Raw genomic sequence first — 27,231 nt, forward strand, 5'->3', positions numbered from 1 at the left:
TAGTGTTATATACTTATAACTAATAAGTTTAAGGAGTTCATGCATGAAAGATGATGGGTGAGGGATGGTGCTCTGGAATTTTAATGCGTTTTTCATGCTTGGGGCACAATAATGTGCTAGTTATTTAATTAAACCTGCAGAACCTGCACTTTCTGTGCTTGGGGCACCTATTTGGTACCTATTTGCTTAAACTGGCGAAGCCTCCAAAGCTCCAAATACAAACCAGCCAAAACCATTTCAGATGACCAAAAGATGGTTGAAACTTTGCTGTGGTCAGATGAGTCCACAAACCATCCAGACTGTTATCAGCAAAGATCATGGTTTGGGGGTGCATCAGTGCCCACAGCATGGGTGACTTGCATGTGTGTGAAGGTGCCACTAACACGGAGGCATATATTGTGATTTTAGAGAGACACATGCTGCCATCAAGGCGACGTCTTTTTTTCAGGAAGTCCATGATTATTTTAGCAAGACGATGCCAGATTTTATTCTGTATGTGTTACAACAGCGTGGCTTCATAGACACAGAGTGCATGTGTTTTACTCTTCTGTCTGCAGTCCAGATCTAAACATATGGTCATGTTTTACACTTTGGTTACATTCATGACATGACAGGTAGTTGAAGGTAACACAGCTTTTCAGTTCAAGTTTAATGTCAAACTTTGTCACGTCATTGGACTGTGGAAGGAAACTCCACACAGAAAGGACCTTGACTGCCCAACAAGGAAATCAAATCCAGGACCTTCTTGCTGTGAAATGACAGTGCTACCCACCGAGCCACTGTGCCACCCCTCTAATTGTATGGAGTCTTTACTGATGTTGTGTTCTGCTACCTGGCACAAGGCTACTGCAGTCACATAACAAAAATGGCAAGAGATGTACTCATTACTCAGTACTTAGTATGAATACACAAATGGCAACACAAAGCCAACACAGTGTCATGTCCTCTTCTTTTTACCTAATGTCTATTCCTGCTTTACTTTTAAAGTTGTAAACATCAGTACTCTATGGCAACTCACCCATAAATCCAAATTTCACAATTATTGCATTCCACTTTGACAAACGTTGACTAAATGTTACAAATAATGTACACGACTATTCAAATTGAAGACTCTTGGCACTGAGACAGTTTTTCTCAGGTTCAAACTAGAGGCATGAATTATAGACAGATGATGGTGGTCTAAAAAAACAAGACTTGACTTGTCTTGTTGATGCAATGCACTCTGAGTGCTGCAGGTCGTTTTTGGTACTTGTCTAGTTAGCCTTGCAGAAGGGTGGAGCTTCTAAAGCTCAGCTTTACATACAGTATTTAGTATTATATTACCTGGGCAAACACAAGGTACAAAAGGCAGCAACAGAAAGCAGAGCTTTTAGTGTGAGTGTAAGTAGTACTGCTGGCTCGTCACATTCAGGTAAAATTTAAGCTTTATGACTTTTCCATCAGTGTAAACTACTGCTGCTTTACAAAATGTGTTAAGGCAGAGACAGAAAGCTTTTATAATATTGCTTTAGTAGTTTGTTCAGTATGTGTTCTGCTAGATGCTCTTCTGCATGGCTTGACGGACTTTATGAGCTTATTTTAATGTGTGGTTAGTCTTGGTTCTGTAAGGTTTTCCTACAAATACTTTAAACTTGTTCAGGATCTTTGGAGCAGAGAAAGCACGTGTTAGCCCACACACGTTAAATGTTTCCCTTAAAAAACAAGTAAGCTGTTTTATGTAAGCAAATGGTATTAAAATGGAGTGACCTCCATGTGATCGTCTCTGAACTTTTTAGCAGCCTTCTCATAAGACTTTGAATAGGACGCTGAATAACAGTTCTTGATGCAGTGCCCTTGCGCTTTATGTGCTGAAATTCTTCCAGATTCCTTGAAAATATGGGAGAAATATGAACATTGTTATTAAACATTTAAATTTTCTTATGCATTTGTTGACAAACTGGATATCCTCTGCCCATCTTTGCTCCTTAAAGACTCATTTGTGAATACTGATTACCTCATTACTAACCCTAAATTGTCCACATCTCAACTTTTTTGAAATGTGTTGCAGGCCTAAAATGCTGGAAGGAAATTTATATTAACATATAAAATAAAGTTGACCAGACAAAACATGAAATATCTCTGGCCACATGAACAACGATTGGTCTGTTGTTCAGATATGCGCGGGGCTAAGCCGGATGGGGTCTTTCTCTCTCTCTCTCTCCCATGACTGGTGCAATTACGACCTCTGCTGGCTGATTGATGGCGCCTGCACAGAGATGAGAAAAGAGTGCTCTCAGGGTGTGTCTCTCCGTACACAACACTGAGTTGCACTGCACTCGTCAAAGTGCAGGTGATAAGATGCATACGGCATGCTGCCCACGTGTCGGAGGGGGCACGGGTTAGCTTCGTTCTCCTCAATCAGAGCAGAGATCGACATTGGTGGAGAGGAAATATGACGCAATCGGGCAATTGGACGCACTAAAAAGGGAGAAAATGCATAAACGATATTGTGCAGTGACAGGCCAGACATAAACATGCTCAGACTTACTGTAGTTGCTGCAATTCTTAGAATGCAGCTTGTGAATGCACTGTATGAACGATGCTTTCTAAAAAATTGCCTTCCTGACTGATAATTACAGTCTGACATTGTGGAATGTAGCGACATGATAAACTGATCTTGCATATTTTGCATTTATGTTTACTTATTTGCTTTAAACTCATCAAAAGTATGTGTATACTCTGCCAAATTAACAAATTCGGGTGTTTCCACCTCATCCCTGGATAACAGGCAAATAAGACCAATTATTTATTATGAATTTTATGCTTCCAGCTTTGCAGCAATAATTTGTGGAAAGCACTTCCAAGTGTTCCAACAGGACTGTGCCCTTGTGCAAAGACATGGTTTGACCTTGAAGACATGGTTTGGTGTGGTGTGAAGGAACTCCTATAGAACTCTGGGATCTGTTGGAACAATGTTTGTCGTCATCCACATAGGTGCCTGGCATCACAGACACTTATGCTATTAACCCTAAATATTTTAAACAGTTTTACTATGTGTAAAGTAAAATAAATTGGTGCCTAGTTGTACCCCCCTCCCCCCAAATATAACCATTAAAATTGATCAAACTATGAAAATTGATTCATAAAAAGTTGTGCTTAAAAATATAAACCTAGGAATTACCATGCTGTGTAGTTTTACTCTGGCTCTCTCTTTCATCCATGCCTGTTTTTGTTTGCTTTACCTCTGGTAAACCAATACAAAGCTACTGCAAAAATGGTTTACATTTGTTATATAACTAAAATACCCAACACTTCATGCTGTACTTAAATTTCTGTTTCATATGCCAGTGCATCATGTTCTTTTTTACAAATGGTCAGTAGATACTTCCATGTAGTAACCATATATTAATTTTTCTTTTAAAGAGTATAACAACATCTAAAAATGCCTCCTCCGGGTGTGTGTCTGGATATCATAAAGGAGCGGCAACACAAGGATGGTGTGGGCACACTTAAGAATCCAAACAATTTCCAGAATCAAGACTATGAAAATTTGCTGCAGTTTTATCTTGCCGGACAGTGGAGATTTATTGATGAAATGTTTCCACCAGACAGAAGTTCCATAGGAGAAAATCTTTTGTCTGAGGAACAATTAGCTCAAGTCGAATGGGTCAGGCCAACGGTACATCATCATAATGCACCTCTTCTGAAATACTGTCATTTATTTCTTTATTCATTCACTAAGTAATCACTTCATTATGATCAGTCACAGTGCATCTGGAACCTACCCCAAAACACTGAATACAAAGCAGGAAGATAATCTAGACTAGGGTAATGTCTGTAGAAGTTAAGATAAAGATCAAACCCAGGCTGTGTAACTACCACACTACCTGATGTGCTACTATACTATTCAGAGACAAGGACATGGCATAGCACAATAACACAATAACTTGTGCTGTGTGTTACCAACCACCAAGAACCCCAAAATTACCTCAGAGCAGGGCGGCACGGTGGCTTAGTGGGTAGCACTGTCGCCTCACAGCAAGAGGGTCCTGGGTTCGATCCCCAGGTGGGGCGGTCCAGGTCCTTTCTGTGTGGAGTTTGCATGTTCTCCCCGTGTCTGTGTGGGTTTCCCCCGGGTGCTCCGGTTTCCTCCCACAGTCCAAAGACATGCAAGTGAGGTGAATTGGAGATACGGAATTGTCCATGACTGTGTTCGATAAAACCTTGAGAAATGATTAACTTTGTGTAACGAGTGACTACCGTGTGTCTGTCATGAATGTAGCCAAAGAATGTAAAGCATGACGTTAAAATCCTAATAAATAAAATAAATAAATACCTCAGAGCAGAAGTCAAGCATAAACCTGAAGCTACTAAATGCTATGTAGCTTCAACTGTTCTGTAAATGCGTAAAATACATCTAGCATTTATTAGGTTTAGTTTATGTTTGACTTCTGCTCAGTTACTTCTGGGGTTCTTGATGATTAGTGTAACACAGCACAAGTGACACAGCTTCCATCCCTACTACAGTTAACAGTTATTGTAATTTGATATGTTCTCCCCATGTCTATGTTGATTTCACTTTGGACTTTTTTCCCCATAGTTAAAATCATACAGCGAGGTTAACTGGATGCTCTAAATCTCCTAGGATACAAGAACTAGGATACAAGAATCAAAAATAATTAAATGAAGTATTATTGTTTTTTAATGTAGAAATGTTGTCTTTTTCAGAGACTGGAGCAAAATCCTTATTTGATTGTGGGTGGTATTTCCAGGTTTGACTTTGCCCAAGGACAACTGGGTAAGTTGAAGATTAAATAGAATTTACCTGTTTGTATTAATCTGCATACTTTTGTAGGCTTTTTGGAACTGATGCATAATATTCACTACATGGTCAAAAGTATGAGGACACCCAACCATGAGCTTGTTGTTTTTTCTGTCTCATAACTTAGGCCCTACCTAATTCACACACAGTAAATATGTAAAACATAGGTTTGTGTTTAGCGATTTTACATTTTTCATTCACATAGCATTCAAGTGTCTCACATTTACTGACTAATTTGGAGAATGAGGTGGTCCTAGCAATCCATTTAGTAATTGGTCCAGGATGTCAGGTGTAAAGCAGCTAAAAACACGAGTTGGGTAACTGACTTTGGAAAACTCCCAACCAATTCTGTGGACGCTGAAAGGGGGGTGTGTCAAAACACGGATGAAAATTTTAATCTTTGAGACGGAGCCTTGCACCTTTGCTGAATGTTCTAGGTTTACATTCAACTCTTAAAGTAAGCTGTGCTGTGTATTGTAGCTTCCATTTATTCTATCAGTCATTTTATGAGTGTAATTTATTGACTGCTGTGAAATGGCACTTTTCTTTAAAAATCTGTAAAATCTGTGATTTTTGAAAAACGAGGTCCGTGAAATTAAGCACATTTTTCTGTGAATTTAGTAGGGCCCTATAATCATAACCATGAGCATTACAATAAAACTATCCAGTTTATCTCAAAGGTGTTCAGCTCTTTGTGCAAGCCACTACAGAGGTGTTTCAATGCTTTTGTTTATATAGTGTATGTTTTACTGCCAAACTAGCTCAGGGTTGATAAGATTTTTTATCAAACTGCTTTGCAGTGACAGGCCAGACATAAACATGTTCACACTTAGTTGCTTAACAGCTTTAGCTTTGACTGATAATTACAGTCTGACATTTGGAATGATACACTGATCTTGCATATTTTGCGTTTATATATTATGTTTACATATTTGCATTAAGCTCATTATATGGCCAAAAGTATGTGTATACTCTGTTGAATTAATAAATTCAGGTGTTTTAACCACATCCATTGGTAACCAGCATATAAATCCAATTATTTACAATGAATTTTTTGCTTCTAGCTTTGCAGCAACAATTTGTGGAAGGCACTTTGTGTTCCAGCATGACTGTGTCCTTGTGCAAAGAGTGTGGTTCTTGTCTTTATGTACCTTGTTTTGTCCACCTGTTAGCAATGGGTGTGGCTAAAACAACCCAAACTCAGTAATAAGCGGGTGCCCACCTACTTTTGGCCATGAACTGTACTTATTATAGTCAATATAAATAACTGTTTTTGCTGTTTGTCTATTGTTAAAAAGCTTAGAATAACAAATTTAAAGCATCAACATTGACAAAACTCTCAAAAATTTTAACAAGGTTTATTCTGGAAAAAGTGGTAGGTTATAAAAAATCATTTTCTGAGATTCTAAATAATGTAGTGAAAATCTACATAACCTATACATGGTATTGATTAAGTCAAAGTCAAAAGTCAAAGTTGCTTTATTGTCAGTAATGCAATATGTACAGGACATACAGAGGATTGAAATTACGTTACTCTCTGACCCATGGTGCAACACTAAACATTAATTAAAACAATAAACCTGGAATAAGAAGAATATAAAAATAGAATAAACACACTAGAGTAAACACACTAAAGCACAAATATATATACACTGACACAAGAAGTATGAAAAAATATAGCACTAAAATATAACAAATGAAAAATAGAGGTCCCAATATTAAAAAACCTAGACATTTAAAGTGACAATGCAGATTTAGAAGTCTTTGTGTCAAACCAGTGCAATTACAACGGCAGTGCAAATTAGATGATTTATAGACAGTTTAAAGTGATGTGTGCATTAAGAACTAAACACAATGATTTTACTTTATTTGATTTTATTTATTCATTTTTACTAAAAAATAAAAACCCTGGTCAGGGTTACGGTGTGTTGGTTGCCAGACAGAAACAGCCTAACAGGATACCAATCCTTTGCAGGATGACACATTCATGTATTAGCAACTACAGGTAATTTAGAGCAGTCAGTCCAACTTTGCATGTTTTTTTAGGTAGCGGTAAAGTAAATAAGAGCATGCAAAACTTCTAACTGACATTAAACCGAGCTGAGAATTTAATCCCTGCTCGTCAGAACACAAGATGCTGAGCAGCACCCGTTCTACCAGCTGTACCACTGAGCCACCCACTCATTTTATTTAAAGGAAAAATTTAAAAACGTTCTTATACAGAAATAAGAATAATATGTAAATTACAGACATACATTGATACAGTTTTTAAAATAATGCCTTTTTGTTTCATTGCAAGCAGTAGGGTCATCTGGTAAGCACAGCTGTTTCTAGACTACAGGGTCAAAAGTATGTGGATACCCAAATATAACCTCCCTATTTTGTAGTTTAAAATTCCTGTGCTCTAAAAATGTGCATATTATCTATAATAACAGCCTTTATTATTAATGGAAAGCTGTTTTACTACAACAGCAACAAGCATTGCATAGATCAGGTGCTGATGTTGTTTAATTCAATTCAAAGGTATTAAACACAGCTGAGCTCAGGGTTCTGTGCAGGCAAGTTAAATTCTTTTACGCCAAACTTGACAAAAAAAACTGTGAGTGCAGTTTAGACAGATCATTTTACCCCATAAGCTTCAGCACTAACCAGTTTTTTGTGTGTTTGTTTTTTGTGGCCTACTGCATTTGGGCAGAACTTTGATAGCAGGATTTAGAAGGTGCCACCCTTTCACAGTGCCACATTAAAAGCCACTAAGGTTTTCAATATACACTTTTATTATGCTTGTTATTTGTATTATATTTGTTTATCAAGCTTGCATGATTGCACCCTTGATTTTAGTATATCAAGCATGGCTGAAATAGCCGAACCCACTAAATAGAATCAGAATCTGAATCTTTATTTTCGCCACGTACCAGATGTACATGGAATTTCTCTTGGTGCAGGTGTCAACATATATACATCAAATTAAATAGTAGAAAAAAGGAATACTATATATAAACAGAAAATAAACAACACAACAGCGACATAAACAGTACAGCATCAGAAAAATGTGCAATGGAGATGCACACTAGAGTTCACTGACAAAGTTCAAGTAAAAAAATGTGCGATAAAGATTATTAAGTAAATAAGGTGCATATGTGCATGGATTGTATGATAAAACCATGTGTATTCTTTTAAAGCGGAGGGATGTGGAAATAGTCCTTGTTAAGTATGCTAATGGCCTGGGGAAAAAAGTTGTGGAGGTGGCGGTTGGTCCGAGTCTTTAAGGCTCTCACTGAAAGGGGTCCATATGTCCATTATAGCAAAGAAATATAAAGTATTAACTATGATTTGCCAAACATTGCCATATTTAGGTTTGTTTCATGTAGAGAATGTGTTAATTTATTAGAAAACTGTAAGTGCATTTATTGGCAAATCCTTTTTGACTTGCATTTAATCAGAAACAGTTTAAAGGTAAGATATTTAATGTTTTAAGTAATTAACATCTTTGTTTATTGTGTATATACAGTATACAGGGACAAATTTACTACTGTATTGCATTACATTTCTATTTAAAGCATCTAACAGACACTCTAATCCAGAGCAACTGAAATGTATTACCTTAATAACTTGTTTTGTAATCTTTTAAGACATGAAGACACAGACTGTTGTACTTGTTTTCTGAAACATTTCCAATTCCGTGTGGTTATGATTATTACAGAAGCAGGTTGATTTACAATGCAGTGCCATTTGAGAAATCAAAGGTTATTGAATATCAGTGTTCATCCTTGTTCTTTATGCACAGAAATTTGTCCAGATTCTCTGAATCTTTTCATTATTTATGGTGACATTTCACATACATGTAATAGACAAAGCATTAAAATTTACCCAGGGCATTCAAACGTTTGTACTTTATTCATGCAGTGCTCTTTGTGATGCATTTGTGTCTGTGTGTGTGTGTTTTATTTTTAGGAAACTGTTGGTTTCTTGCTGCAGTTGGTGCTCTAACATTTAAGGAGAACATACTACAGGCGATATTTCCTGCTGGACAGTCATTTCAAAAGAATTATGCAGGAATATTTCATTTCAGGGCAAGTATTCCAGTTCCTAAATTTACTGTACACCATTAAGGCAATTATTATATAAAAACATTTTATGGTCCCATACCATCGAACATGCAATATGCAGTTTTAATGTTTAGGGATTTAGAGACCTAATGCTTCTAATGCTTGTTGAGTGTCATGTTATCAATAATCATCAGTGATCATGTTTTGTATTGTAAATGTAATTGTATTTTGTTTTATAGTTCTGGAGGTTCGGGAAATGGGTTGACGTTGTAATTGATGACAAACTACCAACCATCAATGGCCAGCTCATTTTTGCAAAGCCTGTGAAATGTAAAGATCCCGTTCACTCCAATGAATACTGGCCTGCCTTGCTTGAAAAAGCATATGCCAAGTAAGCCCCAGTTTAATTGTTACTGATTGTAATTAAAAGCAAAAAATTTATTTGATAGGAAAATTTGTAAAAGAAAAACCTACTTTAACCTTATAATTAACTATATAAATAAAACTTTACAATAAATGGAACTATATTTAGGCTTTTACCTGCTATATAATTTATAATATAATGTTAAAATACAGTATGTTGGCAGAGTTTGCATTGTATTTATTGTCATGTACAGACAACTGTTGAATTTTTAAATTTTTATATGATATGTGAGGATCAAACTAGCAGCTTATAATGTTTATATTAAAATACAATGTCTTTTGTTATTATATATTTTTTATTTTGGTAGCAATGTGCAATTATTGTAAAGAAGAACTGTAGTAACTATTTAAAAGTAATGAAACCTTATGCTTCCCAATAAATTAGCATAAATGATTTATTGTGGAGTTAACAGCAATACGGGCAGAACAGTGGCTTGGTGGGTAGCACTGTCACCTCACAGCAAGAAGATCCTGGGTTCAATCCCCAGGCACGGCGGTCCTTTCTGTGCGGAGATCGCATGTTCTTCCCATGTCTGCGTGGGTTTCCTCCCAGTCAGGTTAACTGGAGACACTAAATTGCCCTATAGGTGAATGGGTGTGTGTGTGTATGTGTGTACTAGCGTCCTGTCCAGGATACTGTGTGCCTTGCGCCCATTGAAAAGCTGGGATAGGCTCCAGCACATACCCACGATAAGTGGGTTGGATAAGTGGTTAAGAAAGAAAGTGAATGAGTGAGTTAACAGCAATATGTAATGTAATATAGTATGATGTAGTGTAATACTATGCTGCTTTATTAACCAAAAAATACAGATCAATATGCTTAAAGAAATAATAAAGATTAAGTAATATATTAACTTTTAAGCCCCAGTGGTCCAGGTTTTCCCCTCCTCTGTTGTTCTATGCACTACATGCACTACATAGAAGCTCCTCTGTTGTTCTATGCACTACATAAAGCTAAAACACTTTATGCCTATGTTTACTTGCTTTTAAAATAATTGTAATAATGTCAATTAATGTATTTAATCAAAATAAATGTACCTATTTAATGTAATGTAAAGTCATTTCCATGTGTATTTGTTAGAGTTTGCGGGTCCTACGCAGACATGCAGTTTGGCGCTGTCTCTGAAGCCCTGATGGACTTTACTGGTGGGGTGTATGTGACACTAAACCTTCAAAATGGGGATCCTCAAAAAGTATGGGAGCTGATCTATAATGCCAACAAAGCCAACTCTATGATGGGTTGTGGTACACCTGGACGGGTAAAACCAACACTCACTTCTGTATTTTTGTAAATATAAGAGTACCTTATAAATCATTAAAAACTGAAACAAAAACACAGGAAGATCTACAGATATCATTTAGGTCTGAAATACCACAGTTTAAAGTGCAGTACAAATCAATTTATTTGAAAAGGAACAACACGACAATCACAAAACATGAACACTGTGTATAATACAGTTGTCAAACCAGAGGCTTTGTACCAAACTTTCAAGTACTATATGAAGTAGCAGTTTAATATAGTTATTCTAATATAAGTAGTAAAGTGATGTGGGGTTTGGTATCGCTGTATTTGCTTCCAACCCATGCACAGAGGAGTAAAGTTCAAGTCTCTGGGCAATTCTGGTTTTTAAAGCAACCTTTAGTGCCTTCATGCCTCTTACTTTTGTAAAAGAAAACAAAAGGAAAGACTATATTCATCCCCTAAGGGAAATTAACATGTTACAGCAGTACAAAGAAGAAAGTGAAAGAACAGAGAAGAAAGACAAGTATGAACATAAAATGTAATAAAATGATACATAAAAATGTAAAACATCAATGCAGGCTTAAGAGCTGCCAGGTACATGACAAAATACACACATAGTGTGTAATTATTTACACTAAAAACCTTTTTAACACAAACTTGTGTACTTATATACAGTATGTATATACAATAAATACAGTAAACACAATATACATGTATAAAATAGTATATGTAATATATTACATATTATCTATACATACATGTTATTGTGCTTTGTATTGCACTATATTAGTGGTGGGGTGACCGAATAGTTATTTGTTATAGGGTCTGGTTACTATTTTAGACCAGTGGTGTATAGTAACTTAGTAATAACACTTCGTTACAGTACTTAAGTAGTTTTTTGGAGTATCTGTACTTTACTGGAGTATAAAAAATTCGTTAACTTTCACTTTTACTCCACTACATTTCCTAAGGAAATTGTGTACTTTTACTCCGATACATTTGCTGTATGCGAATTCGTTACTCGTTACTACAAAATAAAACGACAAGAATTTTTTAGCTAAATAATGTGAGAAGTGTGACAGTCTACTGCAGCAGGTTTGGCGAATCTGCGCTTGTAAATTACATCAGCGGTTAAACACATTAATGCGCAGTTGCAAACGTTTTGTAAAAGCGCATCGTTCACTCAAAGATACGAAATAATCGTCATTTCAGAATCTCCCCGTCCTACACACTGATGTTAAGTAAAGTAAGTTAGGAATGATTAACAAAGTAAAGCCACAGCACCATTGTTTTTATTATTATTATTATTATTATTAGCATTAACATTGTTCAGATATCTAGCTACCGATTACATTCGAACCACAAATAAAACTTTTACTACATTTGTTTGTAATTAATTCAGTGCAGACATGATGTGTCCCATCATTTTTAAAAACTCACCTACAGACAAATATTTCCTCAGATAACTTCTGTATTACACTGACAGAGGAGAGATTCATGGTGCTGAGGAACATGCAGCACGTCTTTAACCCTTTAATGCTCTCAACAAGAACTCAATTTTTTTTTATGGATGATCTTTCAGCTGCTGCTTCAGGTTGACACAAGTTAGAAATGGTGTTTTCCTAAAGTAAGAATACCAATATTTTTTACGTTTAACACATGCCAATCAGGGAGTAGATACAGCCCAAAATTTTTTTTTAAAGATTATTTAAATACAGCTTATTTTACCCAGCTATTTAGATTAAACTAATGGTTGAGCAGATCATTAAAGGGTTGTGCCACACGTTTAGTTAAACTTGCTTGAGTTTTGCTTTTAAATTAATTCTGCCAAAATTCAGTTGTTTATCAAAAAAAATGAAACAGTATAGAAAATGCAAATAAAATACACTAGATGCAGTGTTTTTTACATTTACACCGACTCTTATTCCATCTTTTATTAACCCAAAATATTTCATGTTTTGTCTGGTCAACTTCATTCTTAACATACACATACATGCATTTTAAGCTACAACACATTCTAAAAAAAGTTGGAACAGGGCAATTTAGTCCTCGTAATAAGGTTAAAAAACAACTGTGATGTGAACAGCTGATTATAATCACAAATTGGCACAGATCATGTTCAGATGGCAGGAAGAAAAAAGCTTGTTAAGGTGGTTTACAGGCTTAAAAGAACAATCTTATATTTTTTTAAATGACTGCTTCAGTTTATACTAACAGCATTTACTTTTACTTATACTTTTAATACTTAAGTACATTTAATATCAAATTACTTTTAATACTTAAGTACATTAAACATCAGATACTTTTAGACTTTTACTCAAGTAATATTTTAAAAGGTGACTTTTTCTTCTATCTAAGTACATTTCTGGTAAGATACTTGTACTTTTACTCAAGTATGGCCTTCAGGTACTTTATACACCACTGATTTAGACTCTAATTGCTGCTGGAATAAAACACCTAAGGTAGCGCTCTTTCTTACACAGAAGGTGGAGGAGTCTGGTGCTGAAGGAGCTGGTTAAAGCCCCCACAGACTTGTGCAGTGGTTGTAAAAACGTATATTTCACCCATACTGGCAGTACAATTTAATGGTGCATATTAAGACACCAGTTGTGAAACTGCACTTGTGACCTTTGACCAGTCAGCATGCTGAGAGCTAATTGCTACTAGTTCTTACAACGGCACTGAGATAAGATATCTTTATTAAGATAAGAAATGTTAGTCACTGTACAAGTACAATGAAATGCTGTTTGCAGCAAGACTATAGCTGCTTAATTAAGGTAAATTATGTATAAAAGTAAAACACATGTATAAACTACAAAATCTAGCAAGATAATAAAAACAAATATGAATGAAGTGTCCATAAGAAGAATAAAGTGGTTGGTGCTTGGAGCAATGTTGGAATGAAGGCTGTGTTTAAAGCTGGTAGAATAAACAGTGTTTAGTACAATTTTATGTTGAAATGTTATAAGACCTATCATTTAAAATATTATTAAATAATTATTTTACATAGATTATTTAAAACAATTATTTACAGGGTGTCGCTATTTATGACATTTCAATGTTTTTTTCTTCAGGGGGATAAAAACCAAGTTCTGCCCAATGGCCTTGTAGAGGGTCATGCCTACACTGTGACTGGGGTCGCCAAGGTATGTCTTTTTATTAAGTTTAGGTTAAATATACCAACGTAGTACATTTTAATAAATGATTATTTGTCAGTGCAATATACTTCTAAAAAAATGAAGGGAACACTCGGTCATCATGGTATAACACTCAGTCAGTCACAGTAGTTTTGTAGTTGTTAAAACCCGAAAGGGGTGACAATTTTGGAAACCATTAACTCATGTAACCCTATTGACCTGGTAAACTAAATCATAAGCACATTCTTTGCCTTACACTTATTTAGCAATTCTGAAACACATTTTTTGCAAAACCCTAAACACAGTTCTCTACATTAGAAACATCTTTCAAAACTGAAATCCCTGTGTTTGTTTTGGAAAACACTGGCATGCAAATGCCACACCCATGTACCAAGTACACAAAACCAGTCATCACAAGTGAAAACACATCTGGCTAATCTGTCAAATGTTTAGAAGTCAGAGCCTAAGCCCTAATATAGAGGCCACAGGTTACATGTGTTACAGTTTTTCTCAATGGCTTAAACACTAAACCTCATTCTTGGAACACAACTGTCAACTGCCAAAACTTGTCTATTGAATGATTCACTCTTTTCACAAAACCTTAAACCATTTTCTCCTAGTTTGACACCATTTCATACCTGATTCAACCTTTTTGCAAAACTCTAAACACATTCTCACTGACTAACACACATTTCTTATGGTAGCACACTTTGATGCAAAATGGCACACACATGCCACAAAAGTTAAACACAACAAACACACTATTGTCATCATTAACACACTACAGGTAAAAACTGTGCACATGTGTCATATTAGTAAAAAGGGTTAAAATTAGTAGGTAAATAAGTAGATAAGAGTAGATAAAAGTCAGTTCAAATGCATGTGGCATTTCTGAGCTGTATTTGACTTTAACAATGGTGAAGAAGAGAAAGATGAGGATGAACAAGAACAAGAGCAGTCATATCAAATACTGTATTCTGTGTAAAGCAGCACATGTATACAACGACATGAGGTCTGTAAACTAAAACCCATGGAGAGGCCCCATGAATGTTTATATTTGGACAAAGCTGAATTTAGTCTCACGAAGAGGTTGAGAAGAGGTCTCAACATAACTGATCAACATGCAGTTATAGAAATGCCTGTCCATCATAGTGGCAATATGACCATGTAATCTAGTGGTTAAGGTACTGGACTAGTAAGCAGAAGGTTGCAGGTTCAAACCCCACCACTGCCAGGTTGCCACTGTTTGAGCAAGTCCCTTAACCCTCAGTTGCTTAGACTGTATACTGTAAGTTGCTTTGGATAAACGCGTCTGCTTATTGCTGAAAATGTAAATGTAAAATGTATGTGCGGCCATCAACAGCAATGGGGTTCTGCATCACCATGTTACATTAGAGCCCTACAACACAGAACATCTAACATTTCTGGATGGTCTGGTCTACAAGATGCTTTGCTTGGAATTGAGCAGGGGATCCTGAGCTGAGAAAGCATCCTGTGTGCGTGGTCGTTTGGGACAATGTGAGCTTTCACTGTTGTAAAAACATATGTGAGGGTTTATCAATAACCTTCATTTCATAAATCAAAGCCTTCCAGCATACTCTCCCTTCCTAAACCCATTTGAGCAATTCTTCTCAGCGTATCCAGGAAAATCTGCTCCAGTCAATAGATGCATGTGATGACATTAGAGTGTATTCTTCTCAAGCCTGGATTCTGCATGCAAAAGGATTTTTGTTTTTTGCGTTGTCTAGATAGGGAGAATATTGCCTTGGATGTTGATGAACTCCTGTGGCCTGACTGAGCCCAGAGACATGATCCTGAGACAGAATAAATGATTGACATTGCAAACTGTACATACAATAAATAAAGTTCATATACTGTATTTATTTGTTGGTTCTCTAGTATATAAATTTATAAATACATCAGTAAATATGTTTTCAAGTATACAAAAAAAATCCTGAATAAAGATATTTGGTTTTGCTATGATAAAAGCGATGTGTTTTGTAATGTTTTATGTAGTGTGTAATGACTGCTGTGTAGTGGTCATGCATTGGCTGGATTTGTGTATTTTGATGGCAGTGTTTGGTTTTTAGCGAAGATAAAATAGTTTTGAATTGATTGTTTGATTTTGCAAGACAAGTCAGAGGTTTTGTGAAAGTAGCTCACATTTTGGGTTTTGTGTTTACTGTTTTGAAAAAAGGAGAGGACATTTCAGGAAACGTGTTTTAGGAATTCAGAAAAACTGTAATTTGCACAACAATGGAAGCCAATGCTGGACAGAGAGGAAAAGGAAGAGGACGAGCAACCGGGCCAGGCCATTTTGGTTGGCATGTGGTCAACCATGGGTTGAGTTTTCAGGAGGCTAGGCAGAGAGTCAGGCCTAATTTGAGCCGCTACAGTGTAGCAAGCATAAGTCGAACATTTTAGGTAGACCTATCATTGCTGGAGGAAGAAGATGGCTGTTCACCCCAGAGCAAGAAGAGTCTATCGTAAACATAATCAGGACAGACAATAGCATACGTTTACCACAACTACAACAGCATATCATTACTGACACGATCACGTTTTGCAACATCTATTCGGTGAGCTTATCTGGGCTGTCTCCTAAAAAAACATCAAGTATGCATGAAGCAGCTATTCAGGGTACCGTTTTAGTGCAGCAGCAAAAATCATGACCGTGATGATCTGGGGGGGCATATCCATGGAGGGTTGCAAAAACCTTCACGTCATAGCCAATGGCTGCTGTCTTATCAGGAGCATGCCCAGATGTAGTCAGGAGGCAAGGGGTGCCATACACGCTACTGAGTCATTATTGAGTTTGCATATTCTTCCTGTCTGCATGGGTTTTTCTCTGGAGCTCTGTTTTCCTCTCACTGTCCAAAGACATGTAAGTGAGGTGAATTGGGGAAACAAAATGTGTGTGGTGTTTGACATTGAACTTAAACTGATGAATCATGTGTAACCTTTAACTGTCCTGTCATGAATGTAACCTAAGTGTAAAACATAATGTAAAAATGTATTTATGATATTTATATTTATGATATTTATATATTTATATATTTTTTTACTTTGGTTTTCAAGAATCTCAGCAAATTTCACAATTTATATCAGTAAACAGTTTAAACTTTTTTTTTTTTACTTTGAGCAGTGTATTACTTACACTTTGTATGTGAGTTTATATGGTAAGTTGCTCTTAACTTAACGCTCTTAACGTACAAGTCTTAACTCTTTAAAATTGGACTTTAAAAAAGACTTAATGTGTGTGTTTAACAGGTAATAAGCCAGAACAAACCGGTTGATCTGGTAAGGCTCTTTAATCCTTGGGGATCAGAGGAATGGCGTGGAGACTGGAGTGACATGTAAGAACTACTATTATAAAAATGTGATTGAAAATTTATTAAAATATTACTAATAATTTAATAATTAATTACTGAATTTAACATTATCTTCATCATTGTCAAGTGATCATTTTAAATAACCTATAAGGGAGCAAATAAACCCAATATATAAATATATTTAAATATTTTGATTTTGGACACAGTATCCACATTTTAGTTTCATAACTGCATCGTGCACTGTCTGTGGCACATAATAACACCAGCTTTTTTCCTGCTATTTAGTAATACAAGCATAACTTGTATTAACTTGTTTCCTCCCACAGAAGTTTTAACCTGTCCTTGAAAGTCAATATCAAAGACTTCTTTCTATGCTGAAAATATTGTACTATTGTTAAATATCATTATGTATGGCTTGTTATAATTATTAGGCTGCAGTGCAGAACTGTGGTAAAGAAAAATGTTCAACTGTTTCATGTTATGACGTTTAGCTGCTGAGTCATGTTACTAGAATAACATGGCATCTCTTGGTTATCTATTGAACTATTCTTCTATTCAAGTAGTTGTTGAAAACCTGGCAGTTTGTTATTGTAGGGCATATTGATTATAAAAACTGTGGGTTAAAGAAAACTCTGGCTTTTTATAGTCTAATCTGTATTTACTGTATATGAATAAAAAAATAACACATCACACAACATTTACCCTCACTTGAAGTAAAAGCATAACATGTTTACATAAAACACAGTTTTAATGGACATCTAGGGCTGTTATTCTGAATATGTACATTGGCAATGCCCTATGCCCACCTGCCATAGCAGGCAGGTCCAAGTGCTTTACATATACACCAAACATCTACAATTTTGGTTATTAGTCCTTTAACTAAATAGTATGTGATTTAGGAGCTATACACATGTTAGCAACTTATCCTGTCAACCAGCTAAATGTAACTGTTATTTTATGCATTTTTTATTAGAATATATCAGATATGCTGGCAGCTAGCAGGTAATTAGCCTTCCAGGTATTAGCCCTTTGTAGAAATTAGTGTTTTTGTCAGTATTAGTGTTAATTTACATCTAAAAGTTTACATTGATTGATTAGATGGCAAAATTGAGAGCACTGAGAACACATGATCACAAATTGTCAACTATTCAAATACTTAAATGTTGATATTATTTAAATTGATGTGAAAAATACTTTTTTTCTTAACCACATTTAAATAATAGACATAAACAACTGCCATTTCATACACATTACTTATAAGTTTAAAGTTGTTTTTGTACTTGGAGACATATAACAGACATCATCATAGGGATTTTAAAAAACAAATTCTGAAAACTGAGCTCTGAAGTACATCTGTAAACTTTTCAGGGCCTTTTAAAGTTTATACTTGCAACAAAAAAACATGTGGTTGTTTTATTGACTATACAGACTCAACATCTTTGTAAAATCAGTTCCAAAGATTATTTAGGAAGGAAATAGAATTTATACGAATATTTGTTTAACCCTTTCAGCTCACCATTATGGAGTACAGTAAATGAAAAAGAGAATTACAGGAAGGTTGCTGAAGATGGAGAGTTCTGGTAACATTTAAACATTTTGTACCTAACATACAGTATATTTTTCAAGCAAATTGAAATCCGTCTTTAATTTTCCTCTATTAAATTCAACCATGTCATTGGTTTTGTGTTAAGGATGTCTGGGGAGGATTTCTGCAAAACCTTTTGTCAGCTGGATATCTGCAGTGTCTCCCCTGCTTTCCTGGATGGCTCCTCTGAAAATCATTGGACCTACAAATCCTTTGATGGCTCCTGGCTTGCTGGCAGCACAGCTGGTGGGCGCATGGAGTTGAAAGGTAGTTAGTCTGTAGCGTTTTTGGTAGCTTCTCTCTGTCAGATCAAAGCAACAATACCCAATCGTAGGTGTTTGGTTGCCCATATGTACAAAACAAGTAGTTATTATAAGAACTGCAAAGACTGGCTAGCATAGCCTCTAACTGTTTTAATCGGGGTTGTTCAAGGGCGTATGATTCATGGAGACAAATGTTTTTAACCTCAAATGCATTTGAGTCAATGAGTCATAAATGTAATTTTAGTCATCAGATCAGACTCTCAGATTGACTTATGCATTGTGATACAGAAAATATAATCTATAAAGGCTTATTGCAATAAAAATACTACACACAAATGTTTTTGTAAAAACCTTTTTTTTTAAATGTACATTTATAACTAAACAAGTGTATGGCACCTCATAATTTTAGTTACCAGCTACCAGCTACTAGCTACCAGCATGGTAGTATACTGAGCCTGTACAGCACTTTGGTCAGCCACGGTTGTGTTTAAGGTGCTATAGAAATAAACTTTGCCTTGCCTTTCATGGTACACCTAACCAGTCAAACCCCTGTCGTATAGAGAGGGGGCAGTTAGTGCCCATTTTCAAGCCTCTTAATCTGTGTAAAAAAAGTTGTCTGGGCTGCAGTTTGAAAAATTGCAGTGGCAGGACTCACATGTTCTGTGCTGGGAGCATATGCTAGTCACTACAAAGCCAGGTTCACTGCTGTTAGGCAGTAATGATTTAGTTAGTGGGAAAATGTCAGTCACTAAATTGAAACAGGAAATACAACTTTAGCAATTGTGGGTTAAGGGCCTTGCTCAGGAGCCCAACAGTGGCAACTTGGCGATGATGGAGCTTGAACTGGCACTTTTCTGATTGCTAGTCCAGTAACTTGACCGCTGAGCTACCACTGAACTTTTTGTATTAATTGTATTATTTTTTTTCTTTTTACATTTTGTTTACATCAGTATTGATGTAGCTACAAATCATTTTATGTAATAACACTTTCCAAAGACCTTTAATTTTAATGTTAAAAAATGTAAAATATTAATGCAATGTTTTCCCCTCTTTTTTTAGACACTTTCTGGAGAAACCCCAAGTTCCAGGTCACAATTAAGTCCTGTGATAAAAACTGTGGACCAAACGTACTTCTGTCTCTCATGCAAAAACCTGATAAGAGGAACAGACGTCTTACCAGAAAACTGTTCATTGGTTTCAGTATTTTCAAGGTCAGTAAGAATTTTTAATCATGATGCTAAATCAGGAGGGCACAGTAGTGCATATTTTTTAATTTTTAAATGTATTCTTGCTTTTGTTTACTGTTTGTGTGGAACACTGCAAGTTCTTCCTGTGTTATAAAGAATTTTTATACTGGTTTCTTCTCAATACATCTAAAAGGTAAAATGACTCTATAGGGGTTAAAATGCTATTATGCCAAGTTCACACTACACGACTTTCTGATTTGCCGGGTCGCTGTGCAGTTCACACTACACAACTGAATCTCTTGTAATGGGGAGTCTTTCAGTCGGTGTGTATTTCACACTACACGACTGATCGGTGATAGGGGGTTTCACACTACACGATCTATCACCAACTGGAATCGCAGGCGAGCTGCTCTGGTCTCCCAAACTACGTTTTGTCACGAAAACAAACGCGAGAACTGACAAAGGGGTTTAATGATGCCATGTCCAAAAATGCACGTCAACAATAGCAAGTGAGCAAAGTGTTTGCACGCTGATGTGCAGCGTAAAATCAGGAGGAAAAATAAATGAATCTGAGTGGATTTGGCAACACGAACAGTATGGATTGTTCTATAGTAAGTTGGAGGTTAATTAATATTTTTGCAATGCAGTGTTGGTGTTATGTTTTGTAGAGGATCAAGTCAGAAATACTGTAAAACGTGTGTGTGCCAGTGTATTCTGATATAAACTATATTATCCCCCTGTCCCACCTGTTTACACTCCTCTCCTGCGTTTCCCCTCACCCCGTATCTTGCGTTCTCATTGGCTGTTCGACATAGCACTGACTGCCAGGCGTGCAACTCAGATCAGATATCTGACATGTTATGCCTAGTTGACACTACACAATTTTTGCCCTGATTTTCGCTCGGCGACTGGTTTGCTAGATTTGCCGGCTCGGGAGCAACTCGGCGTTCGCTCGGCGATCAAAACTCGGCTCTCAATCGCTATGTGTGAACTACTCAACAACTCCATCCGACCGGCTCGCCGAGCGCTCGGTGACCGGATTGAGATTTCTAGCATGTCAGATTTCTGATCTGAGTTGCACACCTGGCAGTGAGTGCTGTGTCAAACAGCCAATGAGAACGCAAGATACAGTGTGAGGGGAAACGCAGGAGAGGAGTGTAAACAGGTGGGACAGGGGGATAATATAGTTTCTATCAGAATACACCGGCACACACACACGTTTTACATTATTTCTGACCTGATCGTTCTCTACAAAACACCAACGTTGCATTGCAAAAATATTAATTAACCTCCAACTTACTATAGAACAATCCATACTGTTCGTGTTGCCAAATCCACTCAGATTCATTTATTTTTCCTCTTTGTTTTTATGCTGCACATGAGCGCACAAACTTTGATCACTCGCTACTTGTTGACGTGCATTTTTGGACGTGGTATCATTAAACCCCTCGTCACTTCTCGCGTTTGTTTTTGTGACAAAACGTAGTTTGGGAGACCAGAGCAGCTCGTCTGTGATTCCAGTTGGTGATAGATCGTGTAGTGTGAAACCCCCTATCGCCGATTAGTCGTGTAGTGTGAAATACACACCGACTGAAAGACTCCCGAGTGCAAAAGATTCAGTCGTGTAGTGTGAACTGTACAGCGACCCGACAAATCAGAAAGTCGTGTAGTGTGAACTTGGCATTAGAAATCTTGATCCGGTCGCCGAGTGCTCGGCGAGCCGGTCGGATCGAGTTGTTGAGTAGTTCACACATAGTGATCGAGAGCTGAGTTTTGATCGCCGAGCAAACGCCGAGTTGCTCCAGAGCCGGCAAATCTAGCGCCGACCAGTCGCCGAGCGAAAATCAGGGCAAAAATCGTGTAGTGTCAACTAGGCATAAGTGAGTGAATGTGAACAGTGTGTGTGTGGCCCAGCAATGAATTGACACACTGTGCAGTTTTTATTTCTGTCTCGGCCCAAGGTTTCCTTATTATCCAACTGGAACACTGACCATGATAGAGTGGCTTCTGTAAAGATACAGGCGATACAGTTTTTTGTTTATGTGCTAACATAGCTCTTGTTTTCTTCTGTTTCAGTTGCCAGATGAGGTAAGTGCAGTTATAGTTGCCTTTTGATATTCTTTCAAATTTGGTCTGATATTAATCAAAATCTTAATAATGCACATTTTAATAAACATTTTGCCTTAATGTTCATTATGAACTTCACATCTGTAATAAACACACTGATACATCATCCATAGTCCAGCTTACAAAGGTGAACCATTGTAATGTAGTGATCTTCTTTAGTTACAATGATGTTTCCTGTAGTTACTGATATGACTTACAAAAATAAAGATGAATTTTAAATTAATGCCTGCATGCTGCAGGGTATTTATTCTCAAAGCACAGTATTATGAATAGATGAGACAGAACGTTTCCCCAGAAGTGTTTTAGAACCTTTTAAAGAAAGAAGTGACCTTTAAGCAAGTCTAACCTTTCCTTCCATTAACATTTTGTATAGTGTTTTTCTTTCTAGCAAGATTAGACATGATGCAGGTCTTTTGTTGTTACACCTGCTAGATTTTTCCTCTAGATTTGTGCACGGTTGACTTGAACAGATCTTTCTAAGAAAGCAGACTGTGTGTGCCTTTTTATAGGATAGAACACCTTTTACAATCACAGTTTTAATCTTATTATTTTAATCAAAACCCCTTGCTTGTGAAGTATTAATCAGTGTGTTCAACATAGACATAAAAAGAACAAATGTTTGTGTGTTTGTGTGCTGTTTGTTATGTGTTTTTTTTAAAGACCAGATGTTGTATTATTAATTACTTTTGGAGCATGTAGTTTTAAATTCATAATTTTGCCCTTTTCTCTTGTAGAAGGAAAATTTAGGCGACAAGTCACCAGTCTCTTTGTTCAATGACAAAACTTTAGTTGCTTGCACCTCAACATTGTACGATTGCCGTGAAGTGATGAATAACTGCAGACTAGAAGCAGGAGAGTACCTCATTGTGCCATACACCTATAATGCCAATCAAACTGCCTCCTTTCTTCTGAGCGTCTGGTCAAAGACAGAAACCCACATAAAGTATGTGCAAATGAACTATTCTAATGCTATCTGACTAAATTAAGCTGTAAAAAATCAAGTCAATAGAGAAAATGTGTTCTGGCCCCAAGTCATGCTTTAAAAAGCTTCAGACAAGTATTTTTGGATAACACAACCTGCATGAAGACTGTACAGCTTGTACAGAAGTGGTCTTCAAATTCCCAAATATTAAAAAGTGTCATACTGCAGCTTTAATTAGTCATGTGTATGTGGTGATTCCATGTATAAAAATAATAAACCATGATCCATTCAAGGTTGCCACTACTGAGCATCTTCTACAAACTTAATAAAAAAAAAAAACAGGACAGTACAGGACAGTAGGTAAAATGCAAATAAATACAATAAGAAGTGGTTTGTAAACTGTACTTTAGATATGTTTAATTAAATTAATTTTTCTATGTTAATTTAATGCATGCAACACCTCTGAAATTTGAGACGTCAATGGGAAAACTGGGAAGGGTGTGTAATGATCAAATTACACACTGTTGATCATTCTTTACTGTTGAGGCCGTCACTGCTGGCATAAATGTAGCGGTAATGAAAGACAGTATTTTGCTAGTAAGAATAGGTTAAGGTTTACCACTTTTGTGACAAACTGTGTAAACAAATAGTACAACAGGTTAAGAACAATGTTTTTCAAAGCACTGTTACAAATAATTTAGGGATTTTACCAGCTACACTAAATCACATAGAAATATTAAAATATTAAGAGAAGGAAAGGACAAAACCTTCTCTCTCTCTCACGCCATCTTTCAAATTATTTTTAGAAATCATGGACCCCATGGTGAGGAAACGGACCATCTCAGTTAATACCAATGCAAAGTTTAAAAGCCAGCATCTGTCATGGTATGCACATCTGTAAGGGTAATATTAATGCTGACCAACATTTTGATGTTTTGACATTTGCTGCAATCTAGACAACCTATTTTTAACGGACATCACTTGGCATTGTTTTTTATTTAGCAACATTTATTTTACAGATTATTTTAGTAAAAAGGGTTAGAAATTGCATATTGTGTCACCTTACAAAAAACAACAATTTAAAATGTTGGACAGATAAGCTGTAGTTAGTAAGGAATATCATTATCACAATCAGAAATTGTTTTTTTTTTTACTTATAATAAAGTAGAAGTGCTTTATTATAGAAAATGATATAAAAACTGGTTTTTTTTTTTACAGTGAAACCTTCACCAGGGCCTTTGCTCAGGTATATGCTGTCACTTGTCTTTCTTTCTCTAATACAGTTTAAGAGCTTACTTATGCATACAATGTTTAAGTGGATAGTTTAACCTAATGTTCTGTAATTTATGTTTAGAGGCAATTCAGCTGTGATGACAACCAGAAAGTTCCAGTGTTTGGCCAAGCATCCAATCAGGTGTTTAATGGAATTTCTAACATTACAACTACCATTTTTAAATCATGTTTCTAAGACATCTGTCTATATGACTGAATAACCCATTTGGCATAATCAAACCCTGTGATTGTTCATGATGTGTGATGACATGCCACATTGTAAGTGCTACATTATATGTGAACCAAGACCCTTTAAAACAGTAAATCCATACATTTATAATAATAATAATAAGAAATAAACAATTCACATAAAGATTACATAGAGAGGCCTAGAGTGAAACTTACAAGTCAACATATGCAGACTTTTAAAATCAACTACATTATATGATTTTAATTAACACTTTTTTGTCCTCTTTTGTAATCAGTTTAAAGAAATCAACGCAGAGCAGCTTCAGAAAATTCTAAATGAAAGAACTGGTGTGACTCAAGGTGAGCGAATTATCTAGTGGTTTGTTTTAAACTACTGGTAACATGCCAGCCTATAGGACATTTTGCAGGTTCTTATTTAAATAGAAATGATTAACTCTATTGTTTTATCAGAATGGAGTAGTTTGTCAGGCTAATCTACCTAGAAATGGCAAAACTATAAGGACTAAAGCTAAACAGCAACAGCCGAAGTGTCTGGTTTTCCAAGGAACAACTGTCCACAAGGAATACACCAAATCATCTCAGGGATTTAGTTTTTCCTCTTTCCCTCAGATATAGGCAATCATGTCTGTGTAGATGCCCATCCTGCTGATAGCACCACTAAGATTTATAATTGGATCTCAGCAGTAATAAGCTGGCATAACTGATCACTGCTCCACCCGAGTGTGCAATCAGCTTCTTTTACATGTTATGATTTTAATAAATGTAACAATATAGTCACTAAGTTTCTTTGTAAATGAAAATGAAGTAACTATTTGCATTTAAAAATGTAGAGAAGTAGGAAATATTATTTTTGCTTTATGACTTCAGTACAGTCTGTAGTACAGTAACTAAGTATTTTTTTTCCATTAAATTTCTATACACCACTGATAGTAAGAAGATGTGTCTACATTTTTTTTCCAGTGCTGTAAACTATACACTTTAATGGTCTGAAGTTTTAATCTAAATTATTGCTGCACTTTCAGAAGATGCACAAAGCTCTGAAGGCTTCAGCACCGATGCGTGCCAGAGCATAATCGCAATGATGGATGTATCCTACACTTTTTTGTTTGAGCTGCTGAGATTTAATTAATATATATGATATTAGATATTGTATTTGAGATTGAGGAAGTCCTTAACTCTTCATCAGCACTCCGTTACTGGAACCCTGAATACAGAAGAATTTCAGAAACTGTTGGATAAAGTAGATTTTTACAAGGTAAGCATGATGGATAGGTCGTCAAAAACAAGCTTTAATAACAACAGAGAACAGTCTTATTAATGTGCTTAATATCTACACAGGATCTTTTTAAGCGCATGGACGGCAACAAAAACGCCATTTTGTCTCTGAGAGAACTTCGACATGCAATGGAGGGTACAGGTTTGTTTTAATATTTTCTCATGAACTCCACAAGGTTTTGAAAACATTCCTTTAATGTTTAATAATGCTTAATATTTGTTAGCTGTACATTTATGCTGTCCTGTTCTGCCACATCGCAAAGATACTTTACTGAATTCAGATTCTGCATTCTGAACTGTCATATTTATTAAACCAGTTTAAGATGTCTTGTGATTTGTGACACCTGCATTGTCATCCTGAAAGTGGCAATTAGTGATCTTTTGTGGTGATAAAGAAATGCACATGAAATGCATTTTACAGTTCAGGTATTCCAGATTCAGCACCTGTTTTATTTAAAAATACGAGGGTTCTTCAAAAAGTTTCTGCACTTTTTTAAACTCTATTTATTAAGAATTTCAAAAACACATGACCTTCAAATGCATTTGTCCAGCGTCATACCAACTTTTTAATGCCATCAGCAAAAAATGTTTGGTTGAGCGTGTAGCCACTGATGCACCACTGCTTTCACATTATCACCACATGAAAATCTTCTTCTCTTTAAAGCTTGAGTGAGTGTCCAAAAAGGTGGAAATCAGATGGTGCTAAATCCGGACTATAAGCTCTCTCTCAGACACGACCAATTACTACTCCTCCTCCCCTTACCGTTTCCAACCAAAATATAAAAGTATGGAAACTTTTTGAAGATACATCGTATATCAAAAATATACATAAACAAATAAATGTTAAGATTATTGATGCAGAAAGGAGATAGAACAGTACATAAAGTAGTAACTTTAATGATTAAATCATTTCTGTCTTCCACCAGGCTATCATGTTAGTGACCACTTGCTAAAACTTATAAATCTGCGCTATGGTGACTACAGTGGAAAAATCACTCTGCAGAGGTTCATCCATCTGGCTCTGCGTCTCAGATGCATGTCCAGTAAGGCTTGGATTGCATATAAAATGTTCTTAATATTTCTCATGTAGGAAACACACCAGTATTCCATTTAATATGGTTTAAATGTATCTGTTCTCTGTTTTACAGAAATATTTCAAACACTTGGTAAGGGACATTCTATGCAGCTTAAGGAACATGAGGTATTTCTTTAAACAGGTCTTTATAAAGAAGTTCATCATTTTTGTAAGGATGAATTATGTAACCTTATCCTTTATTCTCTGCTTGTTTTAGTGGATGTACCTCACTATGTACTCCTAAAGAAACAGCAAGGAAACATCAGCAGAGCATTTAAAGCGGATAATGCTAATGCATAAAATCATCTTACAGACTACTTGGGTTTATTA

General features: G+C 36.1%; 1 protein-coding gene across 1 annotated transcript; it reads left to right on the forward strand.

Moving 5' to 3' along the window:
* The first annotated feature begins 1,379 nt into the window (after positions 1–1,379).
* LOC134325693 (calpain-A-like) lies at positions 1,380–27,218 on the forward strand. The gene is made up of 22 exons (XM_063007936.1): positions 1,380–1,411; positions 3,403–3,658; positions 4,708–4,777; positions 8,756–8,874; positions 9,090–9,241; positions 10,355–10,532; positions 13,591–13,662; positions 16,924–17,009; positions 18,497–18,565; positions 18,677–18,837; positions 19,893–20,044; positions 22,097–22,108; positions 22,882–23,090; positions 24,288–24,315; positions 24,424–24,483; positions 24,827–24,890; positions 25,574–25,638; positions 25,738–25,806; positions 25,890–25,968; positions 26,753–26,869; positions 26,975–27,027; positions 27,119–27,218. The coding sequence occupies exons 2-22, from the start codon at positions 3,422–3,424 to the stop codon at positions 27,143–27,145; spliced, it is 2,079 nt and encodes a 692-aa protein (XP_062864006.1). The 5' UTR covers positions 1,380–1,411; positions 3,403–3,421; the 3' UTR covers positions 27,146–27,218.
* Positions 27,219–27,231: the final 13 nt, after the last annotated feature.

Source organism: Trichomycterus rosablanca, chromosome 13, assembly GCF_030014385.1.
Source record: "Trichomycterus rosablanca isolate fTriRos1 chromosome 13, fTriRos1.hap1, whole genome shotgun sequence".
NCBI lineage: Eukaryota > Metazoa > Chordata > Actinopteri > Siluriformes > Trichomycteridae > Trichomycterus > Trichomycterus rosablanca.

Bases quoted from the DNA above. Each gene is read 5' to 3' on its own strand.
- LOC134325693 (XM_063007936.1), top strand. From the start codon at position 3,422: ATGCCTCCTCCGGGTGTGTGTCTGGATATCATAAAGGAGCGGCAACAC. The intron at 10,533-13,590 runs GTAAAACCAACA...TTTTTTCTTCAG, and splicing joins GTTGTGGTACACCTGGACGG to GGGGATAAAAACCAAGTTCT. The intron at 23,091-24,287 runs GTATGTGCAAAT...TTTTTTTTACAG, and splicing joins AAGACAGAAACCCACATAAA to TGAAACCTTCACCAGGGCCT.